This window comes from Phoca vitulina, unplaced genomic scaffold (assembly GCF_004348235.1).
Source record: "Phoca vitulina isolate PV1807 unplaced genomic scaffold, GSC_HSeal_1.0 scaffold34, whole genome shotgun sequence".
In the NCBI taxonomy this organism is placed as follows: Eukaryota; Metazoa; Chordata; class Mammalia; order Carnivora; family Phocidae; genus Phoca; species Phoca vitulina.
This window is the reverse complement of record NW_022589737.1, coordinates 12,473,351-12,499,919: the sequence shown is the minus strand read 5'-3', so window position 1 is coordinate 12,499,919 and position 26,569 is coordinate 12,473,351. Positions and strand designations below refer to the sequence as shown.

At 37.8% G+C, this 26,569-nt stretch overlaps 1 protein-coding gene across 7 annotated transcripts in view; it reads left to right on the top strand.

The window, feature by feature from the left end:
* The window catches only part of CNTN5 (contactin 5), a 1,357,780-nt gene that overhangs the window by 899,893 nt on the left and 431,318 nt on the right, over nucleotides 1-26,569 (top strand). For all 7 annotated transcript variants that reach the window (XM_032426178.1, XM_032426172.1, XM_032426174.1 and 4 more), the window contains one exon: nucleotides 8,412-8,507. In XM_032426178.1, coding sequence (XP_032282069.1) covers nucleotides 8,412-8,507 — 96 coding nt within the window. The remainder of the gene's footprint in view (nucleotides 1-8,411; nucleotides 8,508-26,569) is intronic.

Genomic DNA, 26,569 nt, shown 5'->3' with positions numbered 1-26,569 from the left:
ATTATCTCATAGATTTACTTCACCACATGTCTAGCTGTACCTTAATTCAATTCTTATCTTCATGTAATAAATGGGAGTATATTTTTGAGATACCTCTAATTAACTCAACTGATACTTTCAAAAGACTTATTTTAGGGGCACCTGGGTGGCTCAGTCAGTTAAGGGTCTGCCTTCAGCTCAGATCACGATCCCAGGGTTCTGGGATCAAACCCCGCATTGGGCTCCCTGCTCAATGCAGAGCCTGCTTGTCCTTCTTCCTCTGCTGCTCCCCCTGCTTGTGCTCTCTCTCTCTCTCGCTCGCTCTCTCTCTGTCAAATAAATAAATAAAATCTTTAAGAAAAAGACTAATTTTATTAAATAATTAATGCTTTTAAAAGGTGATATGATGTCACAATCACTGATGACTTATAACAATTATTTTGAAGAATTGTAGATTACTTCATGTGGTGTAACAGGTAAATATTTAAAGAAATAATCACATCAATTGAAACATTCTAAATTAAGAGTATTGGAATGACTCTAGATTAGAAACATGCTAGTTCCTGGGGCGCCTGGGTGGCTCAGTCGTTAGGCGTCTGCCTTCGGCTCAGGTCGTGATCCCAGGGTCATGGGATCGAGCCCCACATCGGGCTTCCTGCTCAGCGGGAAGCCTGCTTCTCCCTCTCCCACTCCCCCTGCTTGTGTTCCCTCTCTCGCTGTCTCTCTCTCTGTCAAATAAATAAATAAAATCTTTAAAAAAAAAAAAAAAAAAAAGAAACATGCTAGTTCCAAAAATGAATTTGTCATCTTGAAGTTTCAAATCCTTGGCTGTGAGTTTTTATTTCTGTTACTTAACCTTAGTGAATGCCAATGTCCTCATCAATAAGTGGGGATAATAAGCCCTTCCCTTCTGTTTTTACATATTGATCACAGGCTTATGAGCTCACCCTTAACCAAAAGAACACCACAAAGCTTCACATTTCTATGAGTTTCAGTCAAGGTATCATTCAATAATCAAATTTTTATCTTAAAAACTATTATTATTAAGAATCCTTTTTGTTGTAGTGTCTTAGGAAAGCTTTTACATGCAGGCAAATGGCTATGTATTGAAAAATGCTTATTTAATTCTCACTCAAAATAAATGTAAGAATTACTTTTTCCATTCTTCACTAATTTTCATCTATATGTCTTTCATCTCTCAGAAAATGATTTTTATAAGAGATCCTTATGAGGATTATTTCTAAATTCCTAAAATCAACTTGGCCTAACTTCCAAATGTTGAATTGCTTTTGTACTAATACATTTTATTAAACAATCACATTGATTTTGATTTGCCAATTCACTACTTCTTAACTGTGCAACCATAGTCAAGCTTTTATTTTCTCTTCACGTATGTTTAGTAACCTTTAAAATGGAGAAATTAATATTTAATCTCCAACATGCCTAGCATGTTGGAGTATGTATATATGCTAGTAGGTAGTGTGATTATAATTTCTTTTCCCCTTTTTCATTGTTTTAGAATGTCAAAGATAGTTTCTGAATGAGGTCTGGCCAGTTTTTATTACAGGATATTTATATGAGACACAAAAATCTGACAATGATCTGAATAATCCTAATGATAACAGAAACAATAGTAGCAATAAGAAACAAAAGTGATGAAAGAAGACTTCAATATGCAATCACTTTGCAAATGAGGCAACAAATACAAAGTTAATATTAGAAAATCTTTCAGTCATTTTTATAGAAATCACAGAAGTTAAAGTTATGAGGCCCCGCAGAAAGAGTACCTATCTTAGTTCTTCAATATTATAATCTTACATAAGAATCTGATACCCTAATGTTGGTAAATAATAAAATTCAAATCTCTGACATCTAGTCTAAAGTGTTTTACCTTTTTCAATTGTTTTAGTTTTTGTATAAAATCAAACTCAATTTTATGAAGTTTAGAACCATAGTCAGTTATATTTACAAAACCTTTAGTGTTAGAGAATTAATTGAGAATACCTAAAGCATGGACAGTCTAAAGCTACTAGCACCACCTACAGGATGAATGTATAACCAAGTGCAATTTATTTTATTTTAAAGATTTATTTATTTATTTGAGAGAGAGAGGGAGAGAAAGAATCCCAACCAGGCCGAGTGCGGAGCTTGACACAGGGCTTGATCCCACAACACTGAGATCAGGACCTGAGTCAAAATCAGGAGTCAGACATTCAACCAACTGAGCCACCCAGGCGTCCCTAACCAAGTGCAATTTAAAATAAACACTCTGATTCCCATTCCTTTTTCTAAACACACAACTCTCATACACCAAACATTGTGACTTACTCAGAAGAGACTGAAGACTAGGAAATTAAAACCCAGGAGGCAGATGAACCTCAACACTTTATTCCTAATTGTATAAGATTTATCTTGTTAAATGGTGTTGGGAAAATTGGACAGCCACATGTAGAAGAATGAAACTGGACCATTTCCTTACACCATGCACAAAAATAAACTCAAAATGGATTAAAGACCTCTGTGTGAGACAGGAGTCCATCAAAATCCTTTAGGAGAACATAGGCAGCAACCTCTTTGACCTCAGTCACAGCAACTTCTTGCTAGGCACATCTCCAAAGCAAGGGAAACAAAAGCAAAAATGAACTATTGGGACTTCACCAAAATAAAAAGCTTTTACAGAGCAAAAGACACAATTGACAAAACCAAAAGACAACCGACAGAATGGGAGAAGATATTTGCAAATGTCCTATTAGATAAAGGGTTAGTAACCAAGATCTATAAAGAGCTTATAAAACTCAACATCCAAAAAACAAATAATCCAGTCAAGAAATGGGCAGAAGACATGAACAGACATTTCTCCAAAGAAGACATACAAATGGCCAACAGACACATGAAAAAATGCTCAACATCACTCGGCATAAGGAAAATACAAATCAAAACCACAATGAGATACCACCTCACACCAGTCAGAATGGCTAAAATAAACAAGTCGGGAAACAACAAATGTTGGTGAGGATGCAGAGAAAGGGGAACCCTCTTACATTGTTGGTGGGAATGCAAACTGGTTCAGCAACTCTGGAAAACAGTATGGAGGTTCTTCAAAAAGATAAAAATAGACCTACCCTATGACCCAGCAATTGCACTACTGGCTATTTATCCAAAGAATACAAACATAGTGATTCAAAGGGGCACATGCACCCCAATGTTTATAGCAGCAATATCCATAATAGCCAAATTATGGAAAGAGCCCAGATGTCCATCGACAGAGGAATGGATAAAGATGTGATGTATATATACACAATGGAATATTACTCAGCCATCAAAAAATGAAATCTTGCCATTTGCAATGACGTGGATGGAACTAGGGGATATTATGCTAAGTGAAATAAGTCTTTCAGAGAAAGACAATTATCATATGATTTCACTCATATGTGAAATCTAAGAAACAAAACAGATGAACATAGGGGTAGGGAGGGAAAAATAAAATAAGATTAAATCAGAGGGGGAGATAAACCATAAGAGATTCTTGACCATTGGAAACAAACTGAGGGTCGCTGGAGGGGAAGTGTGTAGGGGGAAGGGATAACTGGGTGATGGGCATTAAGGAGGGCACATGATGCAATGAGCATTGGGTGTTATATGTAACTGATTAATCACTGAACTCTCCCTCTGAAACAAATAATACACTATATGTTAATTAATTGATTTTAAATAAAATTTTAAAATAAGATTTATCCTGTTGCCTTGATCCTTTTACCTCATTTCTCCCCAGTAACTAACCAATCTATTGTACTTAACCTAAGATCATAAGATCAGTGTCTTGAACCCCTTATGTACTTTCTTTCTCTAACACTTTCAAATAATTCACCTGTCTAGGCAATGGTTTTTGAAATGTTTTCACGTGTATGTATGTGTTCACGTGCACTATACCTACTTAAGGTGTCTTAATGGGTGAAAAACCTTCCTATTTTGTTTGCAAATTTGTTCAACCCACTATACCACCCAGTGTGATCTTTATGAAGTCTTTCAGGAGAAATCCTTCTATAAACCTTACAATCTATTAACATTACTCTTACACTGAGTTACTGGAAAATTTTTATCTTGCCGTAACCATGAATGCTAAGACTGGAAATATATCCATCTTTATTTTGGCCCTTTAAGTTTAACGTAAAATTAACGGCCAACTTCTAATAATTTATAAAAGCATATGACATATATTCCTAAGTGTTAATCTTAACCTACAGGATTCATACCATACCCATTTTATCTTCACCTGGAATCTGTAAACCACTTATTTGATTTTTTATATTATATACAAATGTATTTTAAGCTGTTTCAAATCCTTTGTGGAATAATGCAAGGAAGAAAGGGGAAGAAGGAAGGAGGAAAGGTAGGCAGGTGGAGGAAGGAAGGAGAGAAAGGAAGGAAAAAACTCAAATTGTATGTGTGTGTGTATGTGTAGCTCACATTTAGGAGAATATCATGAAGTGCTACATGGTAACTCATAAGGATGGCTGTGACAAGCTGAAGCTATGATAGTTTGGGCTCATACATCTATTTGGTGGCACAGATTCCTCTCAGCTGGGTCTGTGGAAAGTTGGCCCAAGTAGATATGGTAAGTTCATACATCTACATCCTTCCTTTGCATCTTTTCTGTAACCCTAGTACCTAACATTGTGTTCAGTGTGTGGTCTGCACTGGAGAAATATTTATTACATAAATGGATGAAATTATTTATCTTACATTTGTTGAATATGCTTCAAATCACACATCCTAAATCTACATTCTGTTATGTGAGGTTCTCAAACACATTATTTATTATATACCTTTTTTTTTCTTTGCATGGTTCATTGAGGATGAATAGGTACAATATTTCTGTAAGCTGCAGCTCTAGTTAAAGTTCCACTATCAAACTCTGCATGAACTTCTGCACTTGGAAGAAGAGTTACAGAAAAGACAAGGCCTAGAGCCCTGTGATTCTTGATCACAAACTTTCTCCTCTAGTTCATTACTTGTCTATTTGTCCACGTGCTATTTTACAAGTTCAGAAAGAGGTTTATTTCAGTTCAAGACTTTAACCTGAATTTTGGAGTCCTTGTACTAAGATTTTAATTTTTACTCATTTTTCCCTTATAAACCAAAAATAGAACATATCAGGGCACCTGGGTGGCTCAGTTGGTTAAGCAACTGCCTTCGGCTCGGGTCATGATCCTGGAGTCCGGGGATGGAGTCCCACATCAGGCTCCCTGCTGAGCAGGGAGTCTGCTTCTCCCTCTGACCCTCCTCCCTCGCATGTTCTCTGTCTCTCATTCTCTCGCAAATAAATAAAATCTTAAAAAAAAAAAGAACGTATCAACATGTACTTTTTACATGTGTCAATAAAATAATCAAAGCTCCATCCATAAATGTTTTTGTTTTTAAAGACTTTATTCATTTACTTGACAGAGAGAGAGGGAACACAAGCAGGGGGAGTGGGAGAGGGAGAAGCAGGCTTCCTGCAGCGCAAGGAGCCCGATGTGGGGCTCCATCCCAGGACCCTGGGATCATGACCTGAGCCGAAGGCAGACGCTTAATGACTGAGCCACCCAGGCGCCCCCTAATGTTCTTGTTTTTTTTATCTCCTTGATATATACAATGTATAAGCTATTAAAATAATGTAATAAGCACTCAAACTAAGTTCTCTGATAAGTACCTCCAAAGAAAGTAACTGCTTTCATTCACAATGAGATAAAAATAACCAGCTGTATTTTCACTAAGACTGTTCTGCCCAATTGCCATCCCCACTCTAATCAAGAATTTTTTTCACATAAATCATTCTGCCACAGATAACCAAAATCTTGCCTAACACAAGGACCATTTTTACATTACAGATAATATTTCACTTTTTTTTTCCTTAGGAGGAAGGATTTAAATGAGAAAAGTACACTCTCAATAAAAATTCAGTCTCCTTTTTAGTATTTCCCTATATGTTTTATGAAAGAAAGAAATATATTCACAATTGAAAAAATCCATTTATCTTTGTACTGCTATACTTCCTAGGAAATAATGACACAGAAAATTCCATGAGGAAATGTTGAATTGTACCTGTATTAACAGCTAATACCAATTACAACTTAGTGCTATCTTTCAGGTCATTGTGATCTCAAAACACAATTTGGGTCATAATTATTCTATAATTTTCTATTCTTTTTCATGTCTAATTTCTAGGCCATGCCTATACTTCAGTTTCTCAGATATAGAAATTAATTTAGGACTGTCCTTTATTAAAATATTCTGTTTACTATAATAGGTTGATTTGAAATGTCAGAATAAGCATAACATAAACTTGTAGTAAATGTATTGGAAGATATATATATTTTTCAGAAACCATTTAAGAAATTCAGTTATAATACATTGATATCCAAATAGCCTTCCAGAGTTTATAAATTCAGTGAGGATGAAAAAAGGAAAGTAAAACCATGCCTAAAGAGGCATTACAACCTTAATGCAATCACTGCTTCACTGTGTGGTTCCTGTGTCCAAGAGTAGAGTCAAAGGAAGTCAAATTAGAAATCTTGCCATGCTTGTTTTCATATTAAGATCTTTTATTGGAAAAAGACAGCTTCTATCCCTAAGAACCAATGCATAGGAAATTTAAAGCCATGAATCACACATATTTGAAAATGAGTAAACTTGATTTTTACCAGAAGTTAGTGTCTATGTTTTCAAACCCCCATCAAAAGGAAAGAAAGAAAGAAGAAAGAAAGAAAGAAAGAAAGAAAGAAAGAAAGAAAGAAAGAAAGAAAGAAAGAAAGAAAGAAAGAAAAAGAAAGAAAGAAAGAATTAGGACAATTTTTTCTAATCTATCCAGTTTGTGAAACGCTTAACTATTGACAATGAAGCACAGATGTATTATTTTTATTTATTTATTCATGAGAGACAGAGAGAGAGAGAGAAGCAGCGGCAGAGGGAGAAGCAGACTGCTTCTGCAGGGAGCCTGATGCTGGACTCGATCCCAGGACCCTGGGATCATGACCTGAGCTGAAGGCAGATGCTTAACCAACTGAACCACTCAGGCTCCCTGAAGCATAGAATTATGTGTAAAATTATAAACACTTTCATCAATAATGAATACTTTTTTATTTATTTGGCATTATGCCTTCACAGTTTAGTAGTTCCTCATGATTTTGAATGTGTTTAAGAAGATTTGATTGTAAATTCAGTAAATCAGTAAATTGTTGCATATATCTCAAAAAAAGTATAAGATCCCTCTTAGGATATTAAAGTTAGTGATTTATCTCCATATAATTTCAGTATATTTTCTTGACTGCTTACTCTCATCATTTGTCAGATTAACAAACATTAAATTTGAGAGTCTACATTGTATTAATGTGAAACATACTATTTTAATGTGAAGTAATGAGAAGTTTCAAAAAACCTCTTTTGCAGTTGGTGAATAATGGAGGGAAAGGCAGAACATTTTCAAGAAGTATTTTTCACCATGGGAACATGATTTTACAGACTGAGAATTCTGGGACATTGTTTATTTTTATAAATATTGAAATCCTACCATTCCTAGGAAACTATTCTAAAAATCATATCTTCGATCAACTTAGCCCAAGAAGGGGGAAAAGGCCATATATACTGAACTATGAATAGATTAATAAACAGTAATAGAAATGCAAATAATATACTTCATTTTTTAGGTAACTTTATTTTTAGGAAAGTATTTTCAAATTGTGCAAATGCAACATAATTTAAGAGAAGGGAGTTGAACCCCAATCAATGTTGTAATTCTTCATACATATAGTTGGGTATTTTGATAACTACGATAGTTCCAGAGTAATGAAAATGGATGGATATAATTAATTTGTACAAGCCATTCCAGGCTTCTATAAAATGAAAATAACATGACTTTTTCACTCACATTTATAGAAAAAGAATACTTTATATCCTCATTATATTCTGCTAGAGACACAAGTCTCTCTAATTTAGAAAATTCATGCTTGGTTTTACACACCATTCCGAGCATGACATAATGAAGCACCAGGTTGGACACCAGACACCCCTAACCACTTCTATTTCTCTTCTCACTATGCATGATTTGGTTTTATTAATATTAGAAAAATCAATATGTAAAAATTTTATATAGAAATAAAAGGACTATTTAATGTGTTATAAATGTATTGTCTATTTTCTTCCTATACTGGCAACTTGTATGCACTATAAATAGAAATAGTGTGTAGTGCATATAATCTGAAAATTGTGGTATTTAAAATTGTATGGTATAGTATGGTATAGATTTATTTTTAAGGCCCTGATATCACTGCCTAACAAACAAAAATAAACTTTGCATAATGAGAGAAAAGTAGGTACAAGTTATAAAAGTAAAATTCTTTAAGCTTTTTTTTTTTTTTTTTGCCTTGCATCTAAGTGCTGTGTTATATTGACAGATCTGGGAAATTTTAGTGGCCGGACAAGAAGTGCAGTCTCGGTGAGGGAAGGCCAGGGGGTTGTTCTGATGTGCTCTCCTCCGCCTCATTCTCCAGGTACAGTAGGATCCCATTCTACATTGCTGCTGATCTCTTTTACTATATGCTCATTCTTTTAGACAGGGTATTGACTAAGAAATATTCCAGGTGAAATGTGCATGGTTTTTTTGAAATGTACCAGAGTACCAGCTTAGTAGTTAAAGATCATATACTCTAACTACCACTGGACAGAAGACTGCACTCCTATGATAAGATTGTTTTATTGCCATTCTAACTGTTGATTGTTGTGGTTATGTCTCTGCCTGCCACCAGTGAGGAATACATTGCCTGGAGCACAAGGAATGTGATAAGCTGAGAGAGTAAAAACTTTTCAAAATTATTTGGAGTGTCAGAGTTGAGTTAACTGAATAACAACGTGCATCTTGTTTCAGAAGATAAGCTTGAAACTGGGTTGTTTATGGTGTTGTTTGTGACACTGGAACAAAAACTGCTAAGAAATATTTTTTTGAGTTTCAAACAAAACTATAATTTACATATTACTTTTTGGCCACTTGAGCTCTTATTTGTAAAAGTCATGGTAATAGGTAAGTACTTCATGGGGTTTGGAGGAACAGAATAGTAAACTGTGCTCAGATTAATTATATTCCCTTTGCCAATCCAGATAATTATACTCTGTTTTTTTTTAGTTCTATAATTTGAGATGAGTACCTCTTTGTATCTCAGTATAGTTTTCCTATAATACAATTTAAGAGTGGCCAGTATCAACTAGAGAGAGAGAATCAAATGTTTATCTGAGAAATAACAAAGACCTTAGGGTTAACAGGAAACTGAATTCAGTCCTGGCATCTCAATCAATTTTTCTTCTTTGTTTAGTGTGAAAATCATACTTGTTTCTAGGTTGTAATTATCGGTGTAGTAATGGGGCCCAACTTTGTTCTACCATGGATAATTCTTATCATAAATTACAATAGGACCTCAATCAATTTTCTTAAAATTTCTCATCTTTATCTGACCCCCTTTCTAATTTTTTTAACTGAGGGAAAAGTAAATTATGTTTCAATAAGAAAATAGTTTCAAAAAACATTTTGCTTTGAAACTCAGATAATAATTACTATCAGGAACCAATTTTTGAGTTTTCCCCACCTAATTCTTATTGCTCAATTCAGTCTACTCCTTCTGTGAGTAGCTTAGGGACTTTTACAGTAAACATATTTAATCTTACCTGCTTGTGATTCTAGGCTTAGATTCTTTCAAGGAAACATGTGTTGTAACTTTTTTTCTATGGATAAGACAAAAAATTTTAGTAGGTTTAAGAGAATCCTATAGCATCAATATATGCTATGTCTAATGTTGGGTTATTAGATTTAGTTTAAGGAGCAATATTAGATGAATAATTGTTAAAGATAAAAGAGAAGAAGGAAGAGGAAGAGGACAAAGGAATCTGCTCTATAAAGGATGAAAGTGTTCACCACCAGACTTACAGGAGTTAACATGAAAGCAAGATTTTTTGAAACATAACCTATATCGCAAGGCTGTTAGAGCATGTGCAGAAAAGGGAAATGTGAAAGAATGATACAGGAAGCAAAACTGCAAGATTACACAAAGACAAATTATCCAATTGCCAAAGAAAACTACAGAGATTTCTAATTGGGAAAAATAGCAATAATGAATTGCATACATGATAAGCAAGAGATATAAGAATATGTATTAATAATTGATGAAATAAATAAAAATGTGATATCTGACTGACATCAATAAGAGTAATGCCAGATGGTAGCTATTGTATATATGTTGTAAGAATATATACACCTGGGGCACCTGGCTGGCTCAATTGGTGGAACATGTGACTCTTGATCTCAGAATCTTGAATTTGAGCCCCACGCTGGGTGTAGAGATTACTTAATAAATAATAAAAAAAATATTAGACTGATTGTATACCTTAATATGGTAGGAAAGGTTGTATTCTACTAGGTACTCATTTTGGGGTTTTATGTCAAATGATCCACTCAAACATCAATGTTAGCACCACAGAGTTTTAGGGGATACGTGCATAGCCCAAAATAACAGGAGTAACTCAGCATCCAGACCAATGTCTAACACTTACCAGATGAGTAGTTTTCTCCTGATCAGTCAAATCCTATCTTTAAGGTTCTTTGTTGAACATCCCTTTTATATTCTTGCTCCAACTGAAACTTGCATATACACTGAAGATATGGCTTCCCCACAGCCCTTTAAAGTCATGGCTATTTATTCTCCCAATTTGTATGTACCATTCAGAGTAAGATTGGAACTGATATCCTCCTTTCTTCTCATTACCTGTTCTCCCTTCCTCCTTACAAACCTTCAGCTTTAAATTTCAAGCCATTAGACTCTACACTTTCTTGTTGCAATCATTTACACTCTCCCAGCTCATTATCTTCATTTCCTGAGATTTTACCACCTGGGTCACTGTCAATTTCTTCAATACTGCTCCAGTCTTAGTATTTGGTAATTTCAGCAGAGGTCTTACAACATCCTGTCCTCTTCATTCCTTTTATTTCTCCATTGCGATGCTCTTATTTTACAACCATCCATGGCCACTTGAACTGTTATTACAAACAGCTACAATCTCTCAATTACCACACTTCTTATTAGCATCTACTACCTTCTGCTTATTCCTTCCAATACCCTGATTCTAGGAATCCTTTAACGTCATTAAAATCTACAAATCATTGATCCTAGCTCCTTCTCACTCTACTTCCCCTCCTTTGATTCTCACTTTTCTCCTTCAATGATTATCATTTTCTTGCATAGAGCTTCAATTTTCTCATCCCTCTTATGCTTCATCACACTGACTCAACAGTTGGCAAAACCTTAATCCTAATGTAGATCCATCTTTCAGCCTACTGCATGCCCGAACCTACTCAATTTAATACGACTGTAAAAGAAAAGAACCAGAGAGAATTATGCAGACTGATCTGAGTTTAAAAACCAAGCTATGAATTTCAAGGACACTTTAATGAGGATCAGAAATTTTAAAAAGAAAAATAACTTTAGTTCTCTTACTGTAATTCTGTCAAATCTGGTATGTCTCCCATCCTTCAGTTTTTCTGCCATCCCCACTCTCAGCTGATAACCATGCATCCTACTTCACTGGGGAAAGGAAGGCAATTAGGAAATAACTTCTACAGCCTTCACCACCAAATGAAACACGCATTAGCATCTGTACTGATAGATTCTAATTCCCCGCCTTTTTTAAAGAGAGAGAGAGAGAGAGTACATGTGGGAGACTGGGGGAGAGTCAGAAGGAAAGAGAGAGAATCTTAAGCAGGCTCCATACCTGACTGGGGGAGGGGGTGCTCCATCTCACAACCCTGAGATTATGACCTGAGCTGAAATTAAGAATTGAATGCTTAACCCACTGAGCCACCCAAACACCCCTTTCCTTTTTTAGTATAGATGCATTGTTGTGCTTTTATGGCCAATCCCTTAACTTGTGCACTGTAGTTCATCCTTTTTCTGTCTACTTTAAGAAATTGCTTCAGTGAAGATGATCTGCATCTTCACCAGAGATTGTTTAGTCTCTTCTTGATCATTCCCAAAAGCATGCAACTATACTGTCTCTTCCTTCACCTAAAAACAAAACAAAGCAAAGCTCTCTTGACTCATGTCATCTTTCACCTACTACCTCATTTTTCTGTTCCTTTTCATCACAAAACTCTTCAAAATCTTTGTCTCTCATACTTTACCTAATTCCACTCCTTTGATTCTGTCTCTCTCTCTCTGTGTCTCTCTCTCCCTTTTTCTCTTCCTCTGTCTCTCTCTTTTTAAAAAGTAGATTTAGGGATGTCTGGGTGGCTCAGTCGTTAAGCGTCTGCCTTCGGCTCAGGTCATGATCCCAGGGCCTGGGATTGAGCCCCACATCGGACTCTCTGCTCAGCGGGGAGTTTGCTTCTCCCTCTCCAGCTCCCCCTGTTTGTGTTCCCTCTCTCGCTGTGTCTCTCTCTGTCATATAAATAAAATCTTTAAAAAAAAAAGATTTATAATTATTAGATATTTTTGTATAGACCCTTTATTACGATATAGTGCCCTTCTTCATCTCTTGTTACAGTCTAGTTTAAAATCTAGTTTCTAGGGGCGCCTGAGTTGCTCAGTTGGTTGGGTGTCTGCCTTCGACTCAGGTCATGATCTCAGGGTCCTGGGATTGAGCCCCATGTCAGGCTCCTCGCCCTGCTTCTCCTTCTCCCTCTGCCATTACCAACCCCCCCGCCTTGTGCTCTCTGGTTCTTTCTATCTCTCTGTAAAATAAATAAATAAAACCTTTAAAGGAAATAAATAAATAAAATCTAGTTTCTGCAATACAAGTATGGTTCTGGCTTTCCATTAGCATGATAAAAATTTCTCTATATCCTCACTTTCAATCTGTAGGTGTCTCTAGGTCTAAAATGAGTCTCTTATAGGCAACATATAGATGAGTTTTGGTTTTTTATCCATTCTGACACCCTATTTTTTTTATTGGAGCATTTAGCCCATTTACATTCAGAATGATTATTGATAGATATGAATTTAGTGCCATTGTATTACTTTTTTTAGTTTAGTTTTTTTTTTTTTTTACTTTTTTAAGGTTTTATTTATTTATTTGAGACAGAGAGAGAGAGAGAGCATGAGTGGGGGAGAGGGACAGAGGGAGATGGAGAAGGAGACTCCCCACTGAACAGGGAGCCTGATGTAGGGCTTGATCCCAGGACCCTGAGGAGCTAAAGATAGATGCTTAACTGACTGAGCCACCCAGGCAGCCCTGCCATTGTAATACTTGTTAAGTCATTATTTCTGGACGTTTTCTCTGTTCCTTTCAGTCTTCTTACTTTTGGTTTTCTATCCCAAAGAGCCCCCTTCAGTACTTCTTGCAGGGCTGGTTTAGTGGTCACAGATTCCTTTAGTTTTGTTTGTCTTGGAATCTCTTTATCTCTCTTTCTATTCTGAATGATAGCCTTGCTGGATTGAGTAGTCTTGGCTGCTGATGTTTCCCATTCAGCACGTTGAATATATCATGCCACACTCTTCTGGCCTGCCAAGTTTCTGCGGAGAGATCTATAGCGAGCTTTATGGGTCTTCCCCTTGTAAGTTAGGGACTTCTTTTCTCTTGTTGCTTTTAGGATTTTTTTCTTTATCTCTATGTTTTGCAAATTTGACTATACTATGTCTTGGTGTTGGGCCTGCTTTTGTTTATTTTGATGGGAGTTCTCTGTGCCTCCTGGATCTGGATGTCTGTATCCTTCCCCAGAGCAGGGAAGTTTGGGCTGTAATTTCCTCCAGTAAACATTCTTCTCCCTTTTCTCAGAGTCTCTGGGACTCCTATGATATGAATTTTAGTATGCTTTATGGAGTTGCTGAGTACCCTAAGTCTACATTTGTGATCCAATATGTTTCTTTCCCTCTCCTTTCAGCTTCATTTTTCCCATAATTTTATCTTCTATATCACTTATTAATTCTTCTATTTCTTCCATCCTTGTAGTCATTACATCTAGTCAGTTTCACATCACAGTTATAGCATGTTTTATTTTAGCCTGATTAGTTCTTAGGTTTTTTAATCTCTGTGGTAAGGGACTCCCTAGTGTCTTCTATGCTTTTCTCAAGCCCAGCTAGTATCCTTATGATCATTGCTTTAAATTCTGGATCAAGCATATTACTTATATCGGTTTTGATTAGATCCTTAGCTGTGGACTTTACTTGTTCTTTCTTTTGGGGTGAATTCCTCCATCTTGGCATTCTGTCTAGGTCTCTCTCTAGGTTAAGAAAGCCTGTTATGTTTCATCCTCCTAAGAGTAATGGCTTTATTTTTTTTTTATTATGTTAATCCCCATACATTACATCATTAGTTTTAGATATAGTGTTCCATGATTCATTGTTTGTGCATAACACCCAGTGCTCAATGCAGAACGTGCCCTCCTCAATACCTATCACCAGGCTAACCCATCCTCCCAACCCCCTCCCCTCTAGAACCCTCAGTTTGTTTTTCAGAGTCCATCGTCTCTCATGGTTCTTCTCCCCCTCCGATTTCCCCCCCTTCATTCTTCCCCTCCTGCTACATTCTTCTTCTTCTTTTTTTCTTAGTTGACATATATTGCATTATTTGTTTCAGAGGTACAGATCTGAGATTCAACAGTCTTGCACAATTCACAGCGTTTACCAGAGCACATACCCTCCCCAGTGTCCATCACCCAGTCACCCCATCCCTCCCACCACACCCCCCACTCCAGCAACCCTCAGTTTGTTTCCTGAGATTAAGAATTCCTCATATCAGTGAGGTCATATGATACATGTCTTTCTCTGTTTGACTTATTTCGCTCAGCATAATACCCTCCAGTTCCATCCACGTCGTTGCAAATGGCAAGATCTCATTCCTTTTGATGGCTGCATAATATTCCATTGTATATATATACCACCTCTTCTTTATCCATTCATCTGTTGATGGACATCTTGGCTCTTTCCACAGTTTGGCTATTGTGGACATTGCTGCTATAAACATCGGGGTGCACGTACCCTTTTGGGTCCCTACTTTTGTATCTTTGGGGTAAATACCCAGGAGTGCAATTGCTGGATCATATGGTAGCTCTATTTTCAACTTTTTGAGGAACCTCCACACTGTTTTCCGGAGTGGCTGCCCCAGCTTGCATTCCCACCAACAGTGTAGGAGGGTTCCCCTTTCTCCGCATCCCTGCCAACATCTGTCATTTCCTGACTTGTTAATTTTAGCCATTCTGACTGGTGTGAGGTGGTATCTCATTGAGGTTTTGATTTGGATTTCCCTGATGCCGAGCGATATTGAACACTTTTTCATGTGTCTGTTGGCCGTTTGGATATCTTCTTTGGAAAAATGTCTGTTCATGTCTTCTGCCCATTTCTGGATTGGATTCTTTGTTCTTTTGGTGTTGAGTTTGATGAGTTCTTTATAGATTTTGGATACTAGCCCTTTATCTGATATGTCGTTTGCAAATATCTTCTCCCATTCTGTCAGTTGTCTTTTGGTTTTGTTGACTGTTTCCTTTGCTTTGCAAAAGCTTTTTATCTTGATGAAGTCCCAATACTTCATTTTTGCCTTTGCTTCCCTTGCCTTTGGCGATGTTTCTAGGAAGAAGTTGCTGCGGCTGAGGTCGAAGAGGTTGCTGCCTGTGTTCTCCTTTAGGATTTTGATGGACTCCTGTCTCACATTTAGGTCTTTCAACCATTTGGAGTCTATTTTTGTGTGTGGTGTAAGGAAATGGTCCAGTTTCATTCTTCTGCATGTGGCTGTCCAATTTTCCCAACACCATTTGTTGAAGAGACTGTCTTTTTTCCATTGGACATTCTTTCCTGCTTTGTCAAAGATTAGTTGACCATAGAGTTGAGGGTCCATTTCTGGGCTCTCTATTCTGTTCCATTGATCTATGTGTCTGTTTTTGTGCCAGTACCATACTGTCTTGATGATGACAGCTTTGCAGAAGAGCTGGAAGTCCGGAATTGTGATGCCGCCAGCTTGCTTTTCTTTTTCAACATTCCTCTGGCTATGCGAGGTCTTTTCTGGTTCCATACAAATTTTAGGATTATTTGTTCCATTTCTTTGAAAAAAGTGGATGGTATTTTGATGGGGATTGCGTTGAATGTGTAGATTGCTCTAGGTAGGATTGATATCTTCACAATATTTGTTCTTCCAATCCATGAGCATGGAACGTTTTTCCATTTCTTTGTGTCTTCCTCAATTTCTTTCATGAGTATTTTATAGTTTTCTGAGTACAGATCCTTTGCCTCTTTGGTTAGATTTATGCCTATGTATCTTATGGTCTTGGGTGCAATTGTAAATGGGATCGACTCCTTAATTTCTCTTTCTTCTGACTTGTTGTTGGTGTATAGGAATGCCACTGACTTCTGTGCATTGATTTTATATCCTGCCACTTCACTGAATTCCTGTATGAGTTCTAGCAGTTTTGGGGTGGAGTCTTTGGGATTTTCCACATAAAGTATCATATCATCTGCAAAGAGTGAGAGTTTGACTTCTTCTTTTCCAATTTGGATGCCTTTGATTTCTTTTTGTTGTCTGATTGCTGTGGCTAGGACTTCCAATACTATGTTGAATAGCAGTGGTGATAGTGGACATCCCTGCCGCGTTCCTGACCTTAGGGGGAAAGCTCTCAGTTTTTCCCGATTGAGAATGATATTCGCTGTAGGTTTTTCATAGATGGCTTTTATGATATTGAGGTATGTACCCTCTATCCCTATACTCTGAAGAGTTTTGATCAAAAAAGGATGCTGTACTTTGTCAAATGCTTTTTCTGCATCTATTGAGAGGATCATATGATTCTTGTTCTTTCTTTTGTTAATGTATTGTATCACGTTGATTGATTTGCGGATGTTGAACCAACCTTGCAGCCCAGGGATAAATCCCACTTGGTCGTGGTGAATAATCCTTTTAATGTACTGTTGGATCCTATTGGCTAGTATTTTGGTGAGAATTTTTGCATCCATGTTCATCAAGGGTATTGGTCTGTAATTCTCCTTTTTGATGGGGTCTTTGTCTCGTTTTGGGATCAAGGTAATGCTGGCCTCATAAAATGAGTTTGGAAGTTTTCCTTCCATTTCTATTTTTTGGAACAGTTTCAGAAGGATAGGTATTAATTCTTCTTGAAATGTTTGGTAGAATTCCCCTGGGAAGCCATCTGGCCCTGGGCTTTTGTGTTTTGGGAGATTTTTGATGACTGCTTCTATTTCCTTAGTGGTTATAGGTCTGTTCAGGTTTTCTATTTCTTCCTGGTTCAGTTTTGGTAGTTGATACATCTCTAGGAATGCATCCATTACTTCCAGGTTATCTAATTTGCTGGCATAGAGTTGCTCATAATATGTTCTTATAATTGTTTGTATTTCTTTGGTGTTGGTTGTGATTTCTCCTCTTTCATTCATGATTTTGTTGATTTGGGTCATTTCTCTTTTCTTTTTGATAAGTCTGGCCAGGGGCTTATCAATCTTGTTAATTATTTCAAAGAACCAGCTCCTAGTTTCGTTGATCTGTTCTACTGTTCTTTTGGTTTCTATTTCATTGATTTCTGCTCTGATCTTTATTATTTCTCTTCTCCTGCTGGGTTTAGGCTTTATTTGCTGTTCTTTCTCCAGCTCCTTTAGGTGTAGGGTTAGGTTGTGTACTTGAGACCTTTCTTGTTTCTTGAGAAAGGCTTGTATTGCTATATACTTTCCTCTTAGGACTGCCTTTGCTGCATCCCAAAGATTTTGAATAGTTGTGTTTTCATTTTCATTGGTTTCCATGAATTGTTTTAATTCTTCTTTAATTTCCTGGTTGACCCGTTCATTCTTCAGTAGGATGCTCTTTAGCCTCCATGTATTTGAGTTCTTTCTGACTTTCCTCTTGTGATTGAGTTCTAGTTTCAAAGCATTGTGGTCTGAAAATAGGCAGGGGATGATCCCAATCTTCTGGTACCAGTTGAGACCTGATTTATGACCTAGGATGTGATCTATTCTGGAGAATGTTCCATGGGCACTAGAGAAGAATGTGTATTCTGTTGCTTTGAGATGGAATGTTCTGAATATGTCTGTGAAGTCCATTTGGTCCAGTGTGTCATTTAAAGTCTTTATTCCCTTGTTGATCTTTTGCTTAGACGATCTGTCCATTTCAGTGAGGGGGGTGTTAAAGTCCCCCACTATTATTGTATTGTTGTCAATGTGTTTCTTTGCTTTTGTTATTAATTGCCTTATATAATTGGCTGCTCCCATGTTAGAGGCATAGATATTTACAATTGTTAATCTTCTTGTTGGATAGATCTTCTTGTTGGATAGACCCTTTAAGTAGGATATAGTGTCCTTCCTCATCTCTTATTACAGTCTTTGGTTTAAAATCTGATTTGTCTGATATAAGGATTGCCACCCCAGCTTTCTTTTGGTGTCCATTAGCATGGTAAATGGTTTTCCACCCCCTCACTTTAAATCTGGGCATGTCTTTGGGTCTAAAATGAGTCTCTTGCAGACAGCATATCGATGGGTCTTGTTTTTTAATCCAATCTGATAGCCTGTGTCTTTTGATTGGGGCATTTAGCCCATTTACATTCAGGGTAACTATTGAAAGATAGGAATTTAGTGCCATTGTATTGCTTGTAAAGTGACTGTTACTGTATATTGTCTGTGTTCCTTTCTGGTCTATGTTGCTTTTAGGCTCTCTCTTTGCTTAGAGGACCCCTTTCAATATTTCTTGTAGGGCTGGTTTCGTGTTTGCAAATTCCTTAGTTTTTGTTTGTCCTGGAAGCTTTTTATCTCTCCTTCTATTTTCAATGACAGCCTAGCTGGATATAGTATTCTTGGCTGCATATTTTTCTCATTTAGTGCTCTGAATATGTCCTGCCAGTCCTTTCTGGCCTGCCAGGTCTCTGTGGATAAGTCTGTTGCCAATCTAATGTTTCTACCATTGTAGGTTACATATCTCTTCTCCCGAGCTGCTTTCAGGATTTTCTCTTTGTCTCTGAGACTCGTAAGTTTTACTATTAGATGTTGGGGTGTTGACATATTTTTATTGATTTTGAGAGGGGTTCTCTGTGCTTCCTGGATTTTGATGCCTGTTTCCTTCCCCAAATTAGGGAAGTTCTCTGCTATAATTTGCTCCATTATACCTTCTGCCCCTCTCTCTCTTTCTTCTTCTTCTGGGATCCCAATTATTCTAATGTTGTTTCGTCTTATGGTATCGTTTATCTCTTGAATTCTGCCCTCGTGATCCAGTAGTTGTTTATCTCTCTTTTTCTCAGCTTCTTTATTTTCCATCATTTGGTCTTCTATCTCACTGATTCTGTCTTCTGCCTCATTTATCCTAGCAGTTAGCACCCCCATATTTGATTGCACCTCATTAATAGCCTTTTTGATTTCTACTTGGTTAGATTTTAGTTCTTTTACTTCTCCAGAAAGGGTTTCTCTAATAACTTCCATGCTTTTTTCAAGCCCAGCTAGTATCTTTAAAGTGATGATTCTGAACTCTAGATCTGACATCGTACTAATGTCCATATTGAGTAGGTCCCTGGCAGTCGGTACTACCTCTTGTTCTTTTTGTTGAGGTGATTTTTTCCGTCTTGTCATTTTGTGCAGAGGAGACTAGATTAATGAGAGAACAAAATGCTAGCAGGGTAACAACGTCCCCAGAAAATATACTCAACAAATCAGAAAAGACCTGAAGCAGTGGGAAAAGAAAGGGAAAGAGAGAAAAAAGAAAAAGAAAGAAAAAAAGAAAAAAGAAAAAGATAAGTTAAAGATAAAAACAAACAAAAGGAGAACAAAACAAAACAAAACAAAAACAGAATGTGATCAAATATGATCAGGCTGGTTTATAGATCAGTGCCACACACTAGATTTTGGGTGTATTTTGGTCTGTTAAAAGAAAGTCCCTCCCAAAATTTTAAAGAAAGAAAAACTTATATATGTACAAAAATAAGGGTTGATATGATGAAGGGATGGAATATGACTGTAAAGATGGAAATTATAAAAAATTTTATAAAAGGATTTGATAAGTTGTTTGAAAAAAGAAAGAAGAGGATTTAAAAAAAAAAAAGAAAGAAAAAAGGGAGAGAATGTGATCAGGCAGGGGAGTAGAAAAAAAACATACACTAGAGATTTGGAGTATATTTTGATCTGTTAGAAGAAACTATCTCAAAATTTTAAAGAGAGAACAACTTATATATATATGCCAAAAATATGGGTAACTACTATGAAGGGATAAAATATGACTTTAAAAATGAAAAATAAAGATTTTTTTTTTTTTTTAAAAAGGGATTGATAAGATGTTGGTTGAAAAAGGGAAAAAGAAAAATTCAAAAAAAAAGAAAAAAGAAAAAAGAAAAAAAGACAGTTAAAAAAAATAATTTACTTTGAAAGACTAAAGAATCATGGTAAAAAAAGCCATGAATTCTATGTGCAGTATTCCCCTAGCGCTGGAGTTCTGCCGTTCTCATTGATCGGTAAACCTGGTCTTGGCTGGCTGTTCTCGTTGATCTTCTGGGGGAAGGGCCTGTTGCCGTGGTTCCCAAATGTCTTTGCCGGAGGCAGAATTGCCCCGCCCTTTCCGGTCCGGGCTAAGTAATCTGCTCAGGTTTGCTCTCCGGAGCTTTTGTTCCCTGCCAGCTTTCCGTACAGCTTTGGAGGCGGAGAGTGAAAATGGCGGCCTCCCAGTCTCCGCCCCAGAAGAGCCGAGAACTCGGCGTCCCACTCCTCAGTGAGCCCCCAGAGAAAAGCAGTCAGTCACTCCCGTCTCCCCGGTCTCCGGCCACACTCCGCGCTCACCTGGCCTGTGACCGTGCCTTTCTATCTGGCACCCGACCCCGGGTGGAGTCTCCAAACCCAGCAGATCCCCGCGGTGCGCTCCCGCACCTCTCCTCCCGGGGGAAGAAGGTGAGTCTCCCCGGATCTGCCGCTTGTTGGGTCCCTGCTGGAGGAGCAGTGGCCTGACTGTGCCACGGATCACGGTTTATAGCAACCCCGAGCTGAGAGCCCGCGCCTGGGCTCCGTCTCTGTAGCCGCTTCCCCGCTCCAATACCTGGGAGCTCTGCCGCACTCAGGCACCCCCGGTCTTTCTGTGACCCCGAGGGTCCTGAGACCACACTGTCCCGCAAGGGTTCCACCCCCCACTTCGCCACCAGAGTGACGTCCCTCAGCGGAGCAGACTTCTAAAAGTTCCGATTTTGTGCTCCGCGGCTCTATCACTTGCCAGAAGCGGCCGACGGAGGCCCCTCCCCCGCCGTCTATCGTCCCGAATATCGCCTCGGATTCACTTCTCCGCACGTCCTACCTTCCAGAAAGTGGTCGCTTTTCCGTTCAGAAAGTTGTTGCTATTCTTTTCTTTGATCTTCTGTTGAGTTCGTAGGTGTTCAGAATGGTTTGATCCCTATCCAGCTGAATTCCTGAGAGTAGACGAAATCCAGGTCTCCTACTCCTCCGCCATCTTGCTCCGCCCCTCGAGTAATGGCTTTATGAAGAAGAGGTCATATACTGCCCAGGGTCTGGCACTTTAGGAAGTGTCTCTGGTGTATGCTGTGTGCACTCTGCTGCTGTGTTTTGGCTGCTCTTTCTCTTAGGTCAGTTTCTCTTTGCCTGCAGTGGGGAGTGTTTGGACCTTGGCCAGAGTGTGTGAGTTTTAACCAGATGTGCTCTTGTCTGCTTGTTGAAAGAGACCCAATACTATTTCCACCAGAACTGAAACTTTGCAGAACTCTATGGTCAGCAGACGTGGTGCATGTGGAGGAGGTTTGTGCTGGTCTTCTTGGGGAGAGGCCTGCTGCTCTGATTCTTAGGCACACCAGCCCTAGTAAAGCAACACTTGCAGAGTGCAGGTGTTGTGGGTCTTGGTGTAAGGGGTTTAGGCCATCAGTTTTGGCACTGTACTGCTCACAGAAGCCAGCTTCTGTTGAGAGGCAGAGGAGAGAACTGGTGCCAGCCCCCCTCCCTTATCTCAGAGAGAAGAGTTTGTACCCACTGCTGTCCAGGAAGCCCTCCAAGAAAAGTGAACAATCGTGTGTCCTAGGCTTCCCTCAGATCTTTGCCTCTACCCTGACTATATCTGGGCTATCTGGCCACCAGGCAGTGCAGTGCACCTGTGTTCTATCCCAGGTAGGTTGGCTGAGTTTTAAAACTCCAAACTTTAGGGACCTGACATGGTGGGGACCCACGCTGGTCCTCAGACCCAACATGGTAGGGACCCAAGCTGGTCATCTGGGGGAGGGTCTTGCCATGTTGGGACAGATGCAGGTTTGTCCCAGAAGGGCAGTCACACCAAGGCAGAAAGGGGTGGATTTTGGAGTACCACCCAGCAAAGAGCCAGTGTCTATGTTTGCTACCCTCAGCAGGTGTCTCTGAACCTTTATTGAGGGGCAGGAAATATTACTGGTGGCTGCCAGCTCTTTTGTCCCTGAAGAGGCAATGCTACCTCTCCCAGATGCACTCCAAGAAGGGGGAAACATTTCTCCCAGTGCATCCGAGGGGATCCCCAGATCATGCCATCATCTACCGAGCTATCTGCCCTTCTTCTCCACAGGAGCACTGCAGCACCCACCCGCTCCACACTGGCCACACCTCAGACCTCTAAAACTCTAGTGTTTGAGCCCTGCTGGTTGTAAAATCTCACAAAAATCAACCCTTTTTGTTTTCCCAGTCAGTCTTTAGGGAAATATTTTCCTTCTGTGATCCCCCATGTGCTCCTCTCTTTTTCTTACTCCTCTCGTTGTGACAAGTGCACCCTCCTCTCTGCAGCACCCACAATCCTTTTCTCCCCCAATTCATGTCTCCACACCTCTTATCTTGCATGATGTGGCCTCTAGTTGTGCATTTTGTTCTGTTAATCCTCAGATCGATTTTTGGGTATTCAAAATGGCTTGATAGTTACTCATCTGTGTTTGAGGGATGAGGCAAGCCCAGGGTCCTCCTACAACTCTTCCTTCTATCTCCCAACAATTTTATCAGAATTTTATTACTTGAAATAAGTGTTGGAAGTAAAAGTTTACTAATTTTTTTTCTACCTAGTAGATTATATGTTCTTTAAGGGTACATTTACTATAATATGTAATCCTTGCAAAGCATCTGAGTTGATTATTGTCATTCCTGTTGTACTGATGAGGAATCTAAGTTTCAGAACGGTTAAGTGAAATACTTAAGCTCTTATACTTAGTTAATGATGGAACCAGGATTTCAATCTTTGATACATTTCATACCATATAAAGTACATTTTGGTTAAAGCTATACTAAAACCTTCACAACGTGAATACAAACAGGAAACTTTTTTAACAGTGGAATTATTAACTTCTCAAAAATAATGCTTATTGTATTATTTCAAAATTGTAGTAATTTTTTCATTCAACTAATGTTTACTGAGTGCCTACTATCTTTTAACTAATGAGTTTAGCCTGTTTATATTTGTTTCTATCATCTTATTTTGTACTAGTTACTCTGCTTTTTCTATGATTTATTTGCCCTATTTTCACTTTCACTGTCTTTTTTTTTAAAGGGGTAGAGGTTAATTGTATTTTTCCCTTCTATGCATTTCAAAATTACATATTTCTGTTGTTTTAGCATTAAATCTTAATATCCCTACTTAAAATCATTCTGATTACTTTAAATATGTTTGCTCTTGGTGATTAATTGATCCACTTATTCATTAGTCAAACGGAATTTGAAGAAAAGAATGAACGCAAGCTTGTGGCTTTATAACTATTTCCTATCAACTAGAAAATAAGGTTGGTTTGATAGAATAAGATTAGTTGAGTTCTGGATATAGTAAGTGTTAGTTACTTAGAGGTATGATGGAAATGGGATATGAATCCAAAGTCTAGGAAAGGGATTTAAGCAGGAGACTATAATTTTAATAATAATCAGCATAGTCATCTCAGGACTAATCAAAAGATTGTTTGGGTTCTCTCAGGAAGTGTTTACAATGTGAACTCTTTCTGTGGTAAAAAAAAAAAAAAAAAAGAAAACCACTTGTTTTGTTTTTATGATACCAACCAGTTTAAATAACTGCCAATTACTGGCAGAATTTGTGCATTTGTGTGTTATAGTTTAAACAGATCTCAGATCTACATTAAAATTGCTAACATCTACAGTTTACATTTTTTAGCTCCAACTATTTGTAAGGATTAAGTTAACTGCTTAAATGCAAAAAAATCATTAACTATTTAAGGATTATATTGCTGTGGTTCTCAAACATACAAGATCTAGAAGCTTCAAAGTTTAATGCATCTTCTAGATGCCCAGGAACACCAGGGACTCTATGGTTGTGAAAGAGAGGAATTTATCCTCAAGAAAAGTTAACCAGAATCATTATTTGGCATCTCTATTATTTACAGAAAATTCTACTAGGTCCTGAGACAAGGTATAAAAAGAGCATAAAAGTTGCAAGCCTTGTCCCAATGGTCTTTACATTCAAAAGGAGAAACACCAGAGTACATAAAGCCACTTAAAGCCAGAGATAAAGCATAAAATATAAGAAATAAATTTCAAAAAATTTTTATCATTTTTCATATTCTACTGCTTAGACCTCTAGCTTATTCTCAATTCTACTAGCCTAGTATCATTTTTTTTTTAATTTTTTTTTTAAAGATTTTATTTATTTATTTGAGAGCAAGAGACAGAGATAGTGAGTGAGAACACTGAGTGGGGAGGAGAGGGAGAAGTAGGCTCCCCACTGAGCAGGGAGCCCGATGCGGGGCTCGATCCCAGGACCCTGCGATCATGACCTGAGCCGAAGGCAGACGCTTAACTGACTGAGCCACCCAGGCGCCCCTAGCTAGTATCATTTTGCCTTGGTGATTTTGTTAAGTTATGTGGGATTGAGTCCCAGGCAAAACAAATCCCCAATCGTTGATATATCTGACTTTCTCAAAATTCAAAACCATGGACACAGATTCAGTTCTCTCAAACATGCTCTCCATGCCAACCAGTCCCTCTACAATTACTCCTTCAATCACATGTCACTCATGGGGAATACTGAACTGGGTCTCAAAGTAAAGGAGAATAAAACCATAACAATTGATTATATAGGAAGCACCAAGGAAAGTGTATTAAGGCGTTATGCAAAGATTTACAGACTAAAATTATTTCATTTCTGCATACTATGTGTTTTGAGCTATCATAGAATATAGCTGAATTTGGAAAGTAAATGAGCTATAGAAAAGCCTATGTCTGAGCATGCAGCAAACACAAGAGCATAATGTACTTGCTTGTCCCTTTAACATTTTCTAATTTTAAGCTCTATGTAACATAATTTATTCAATTTGGAAAAATGCTCAAACAGCAATAGACACTGAAGGACTAAGGGCCCTGGTCTTGTCCCAGATGCTAAAGCTTAGGAACCCCTCAAGTAGGCCTGAAGTATTGGTTAGGATAGAGCCAAGGAAGCCTTCAGTTCTCCTGTCTAAGCTGTTAACATATTAGCTGAGACATTTTTCTATTGAAGAAAAAAGGAAAGGATTTTTATTTTCTCTAGATTGAATATATTTTTACCTCACCTTAATTTAAAACAGATAGACAGGTTCACCAGCCTCAAATCCATTGTGGAATCAGATGTTGTATAAATAAATTTAGAGAATACAAATATATGCCCCCATAAACAGTGTGATGAAGGAATACTAGATAGTCTCTGCTTCCAAAGAGTATACTAACCATAATATTTCACCTGGGGTTTGGACTTAGACAGCCAGGGATTCCCATCCTAGTTCTGATACTTACTATTGGCTTTGTTTGTTAAATGAAATCTTATCTTTTTTATTATAGATTTTATTTATTTATTTATTTTAGAGAGAGAAAACAAGGGAGGGGCGGGGGGCAAAGGGGGAGGGAGAGAGAATCTCAAGCGGACTGTGCGCTGAGCATGGAGCTCAATTCAGGGCTTGATCTCACGACCCTGAGATTACTACCTGAGCCAAAACCAAGAGTCAGATGCTTAACCAAGTGAGCCACCCAGATGCCCCAAATGAAGCCTTATCTTACCTGTGAAGAAGGAATAATAAAACTACCTCACAAGATTGTGAGAGAATTAAAAGGTAGTTTATGTAAAGCAATTAGCTCAATGCTTGGAGGATAGTGAGGATTAAATTCAATTTTGTCTTGAAGATCTGTCTTAAAAAATACTCTTTAAAATGCAAATTATGTAAGAGAAGTGACACCTTAAGTCATTATCTGCTAACATTAATCACCAGTTGGCAGGGATTAGTTGACATCCAACTGACAAAAGGTAACTGTAGGATGAGTGGCACATGGAAATGAAGGTTTGAGATGGGAAAGAGATCACTGAAAGGAAAAATAAACTCTGACAGTATAGTAAAAGGGCACCAGGTATCTTGCTGTCTTCAGGTGGTCCCTTTATCTTAGGATCATTGGTATCAGAAATTAGTCCCTTAGAGCAGATCTATATAAAATTGGATCAAAAATTTAACAAAAGTGAAAATAAAATATTTTGGTTGATATTTTTTCTTCAAAAAATACATTTTACATTATAAAATCTATCTTATAACTTTAAAATTTTGTAAAAACTGGAACTACTCAAAAAGTGTTTTTGGCACTCTTTTTCCAAGATCACAAAGAAGTAACTCTTTCTTTCTTTCTTTCTTTCTTTCTTTCTTTCTTTCTTTCTTTCT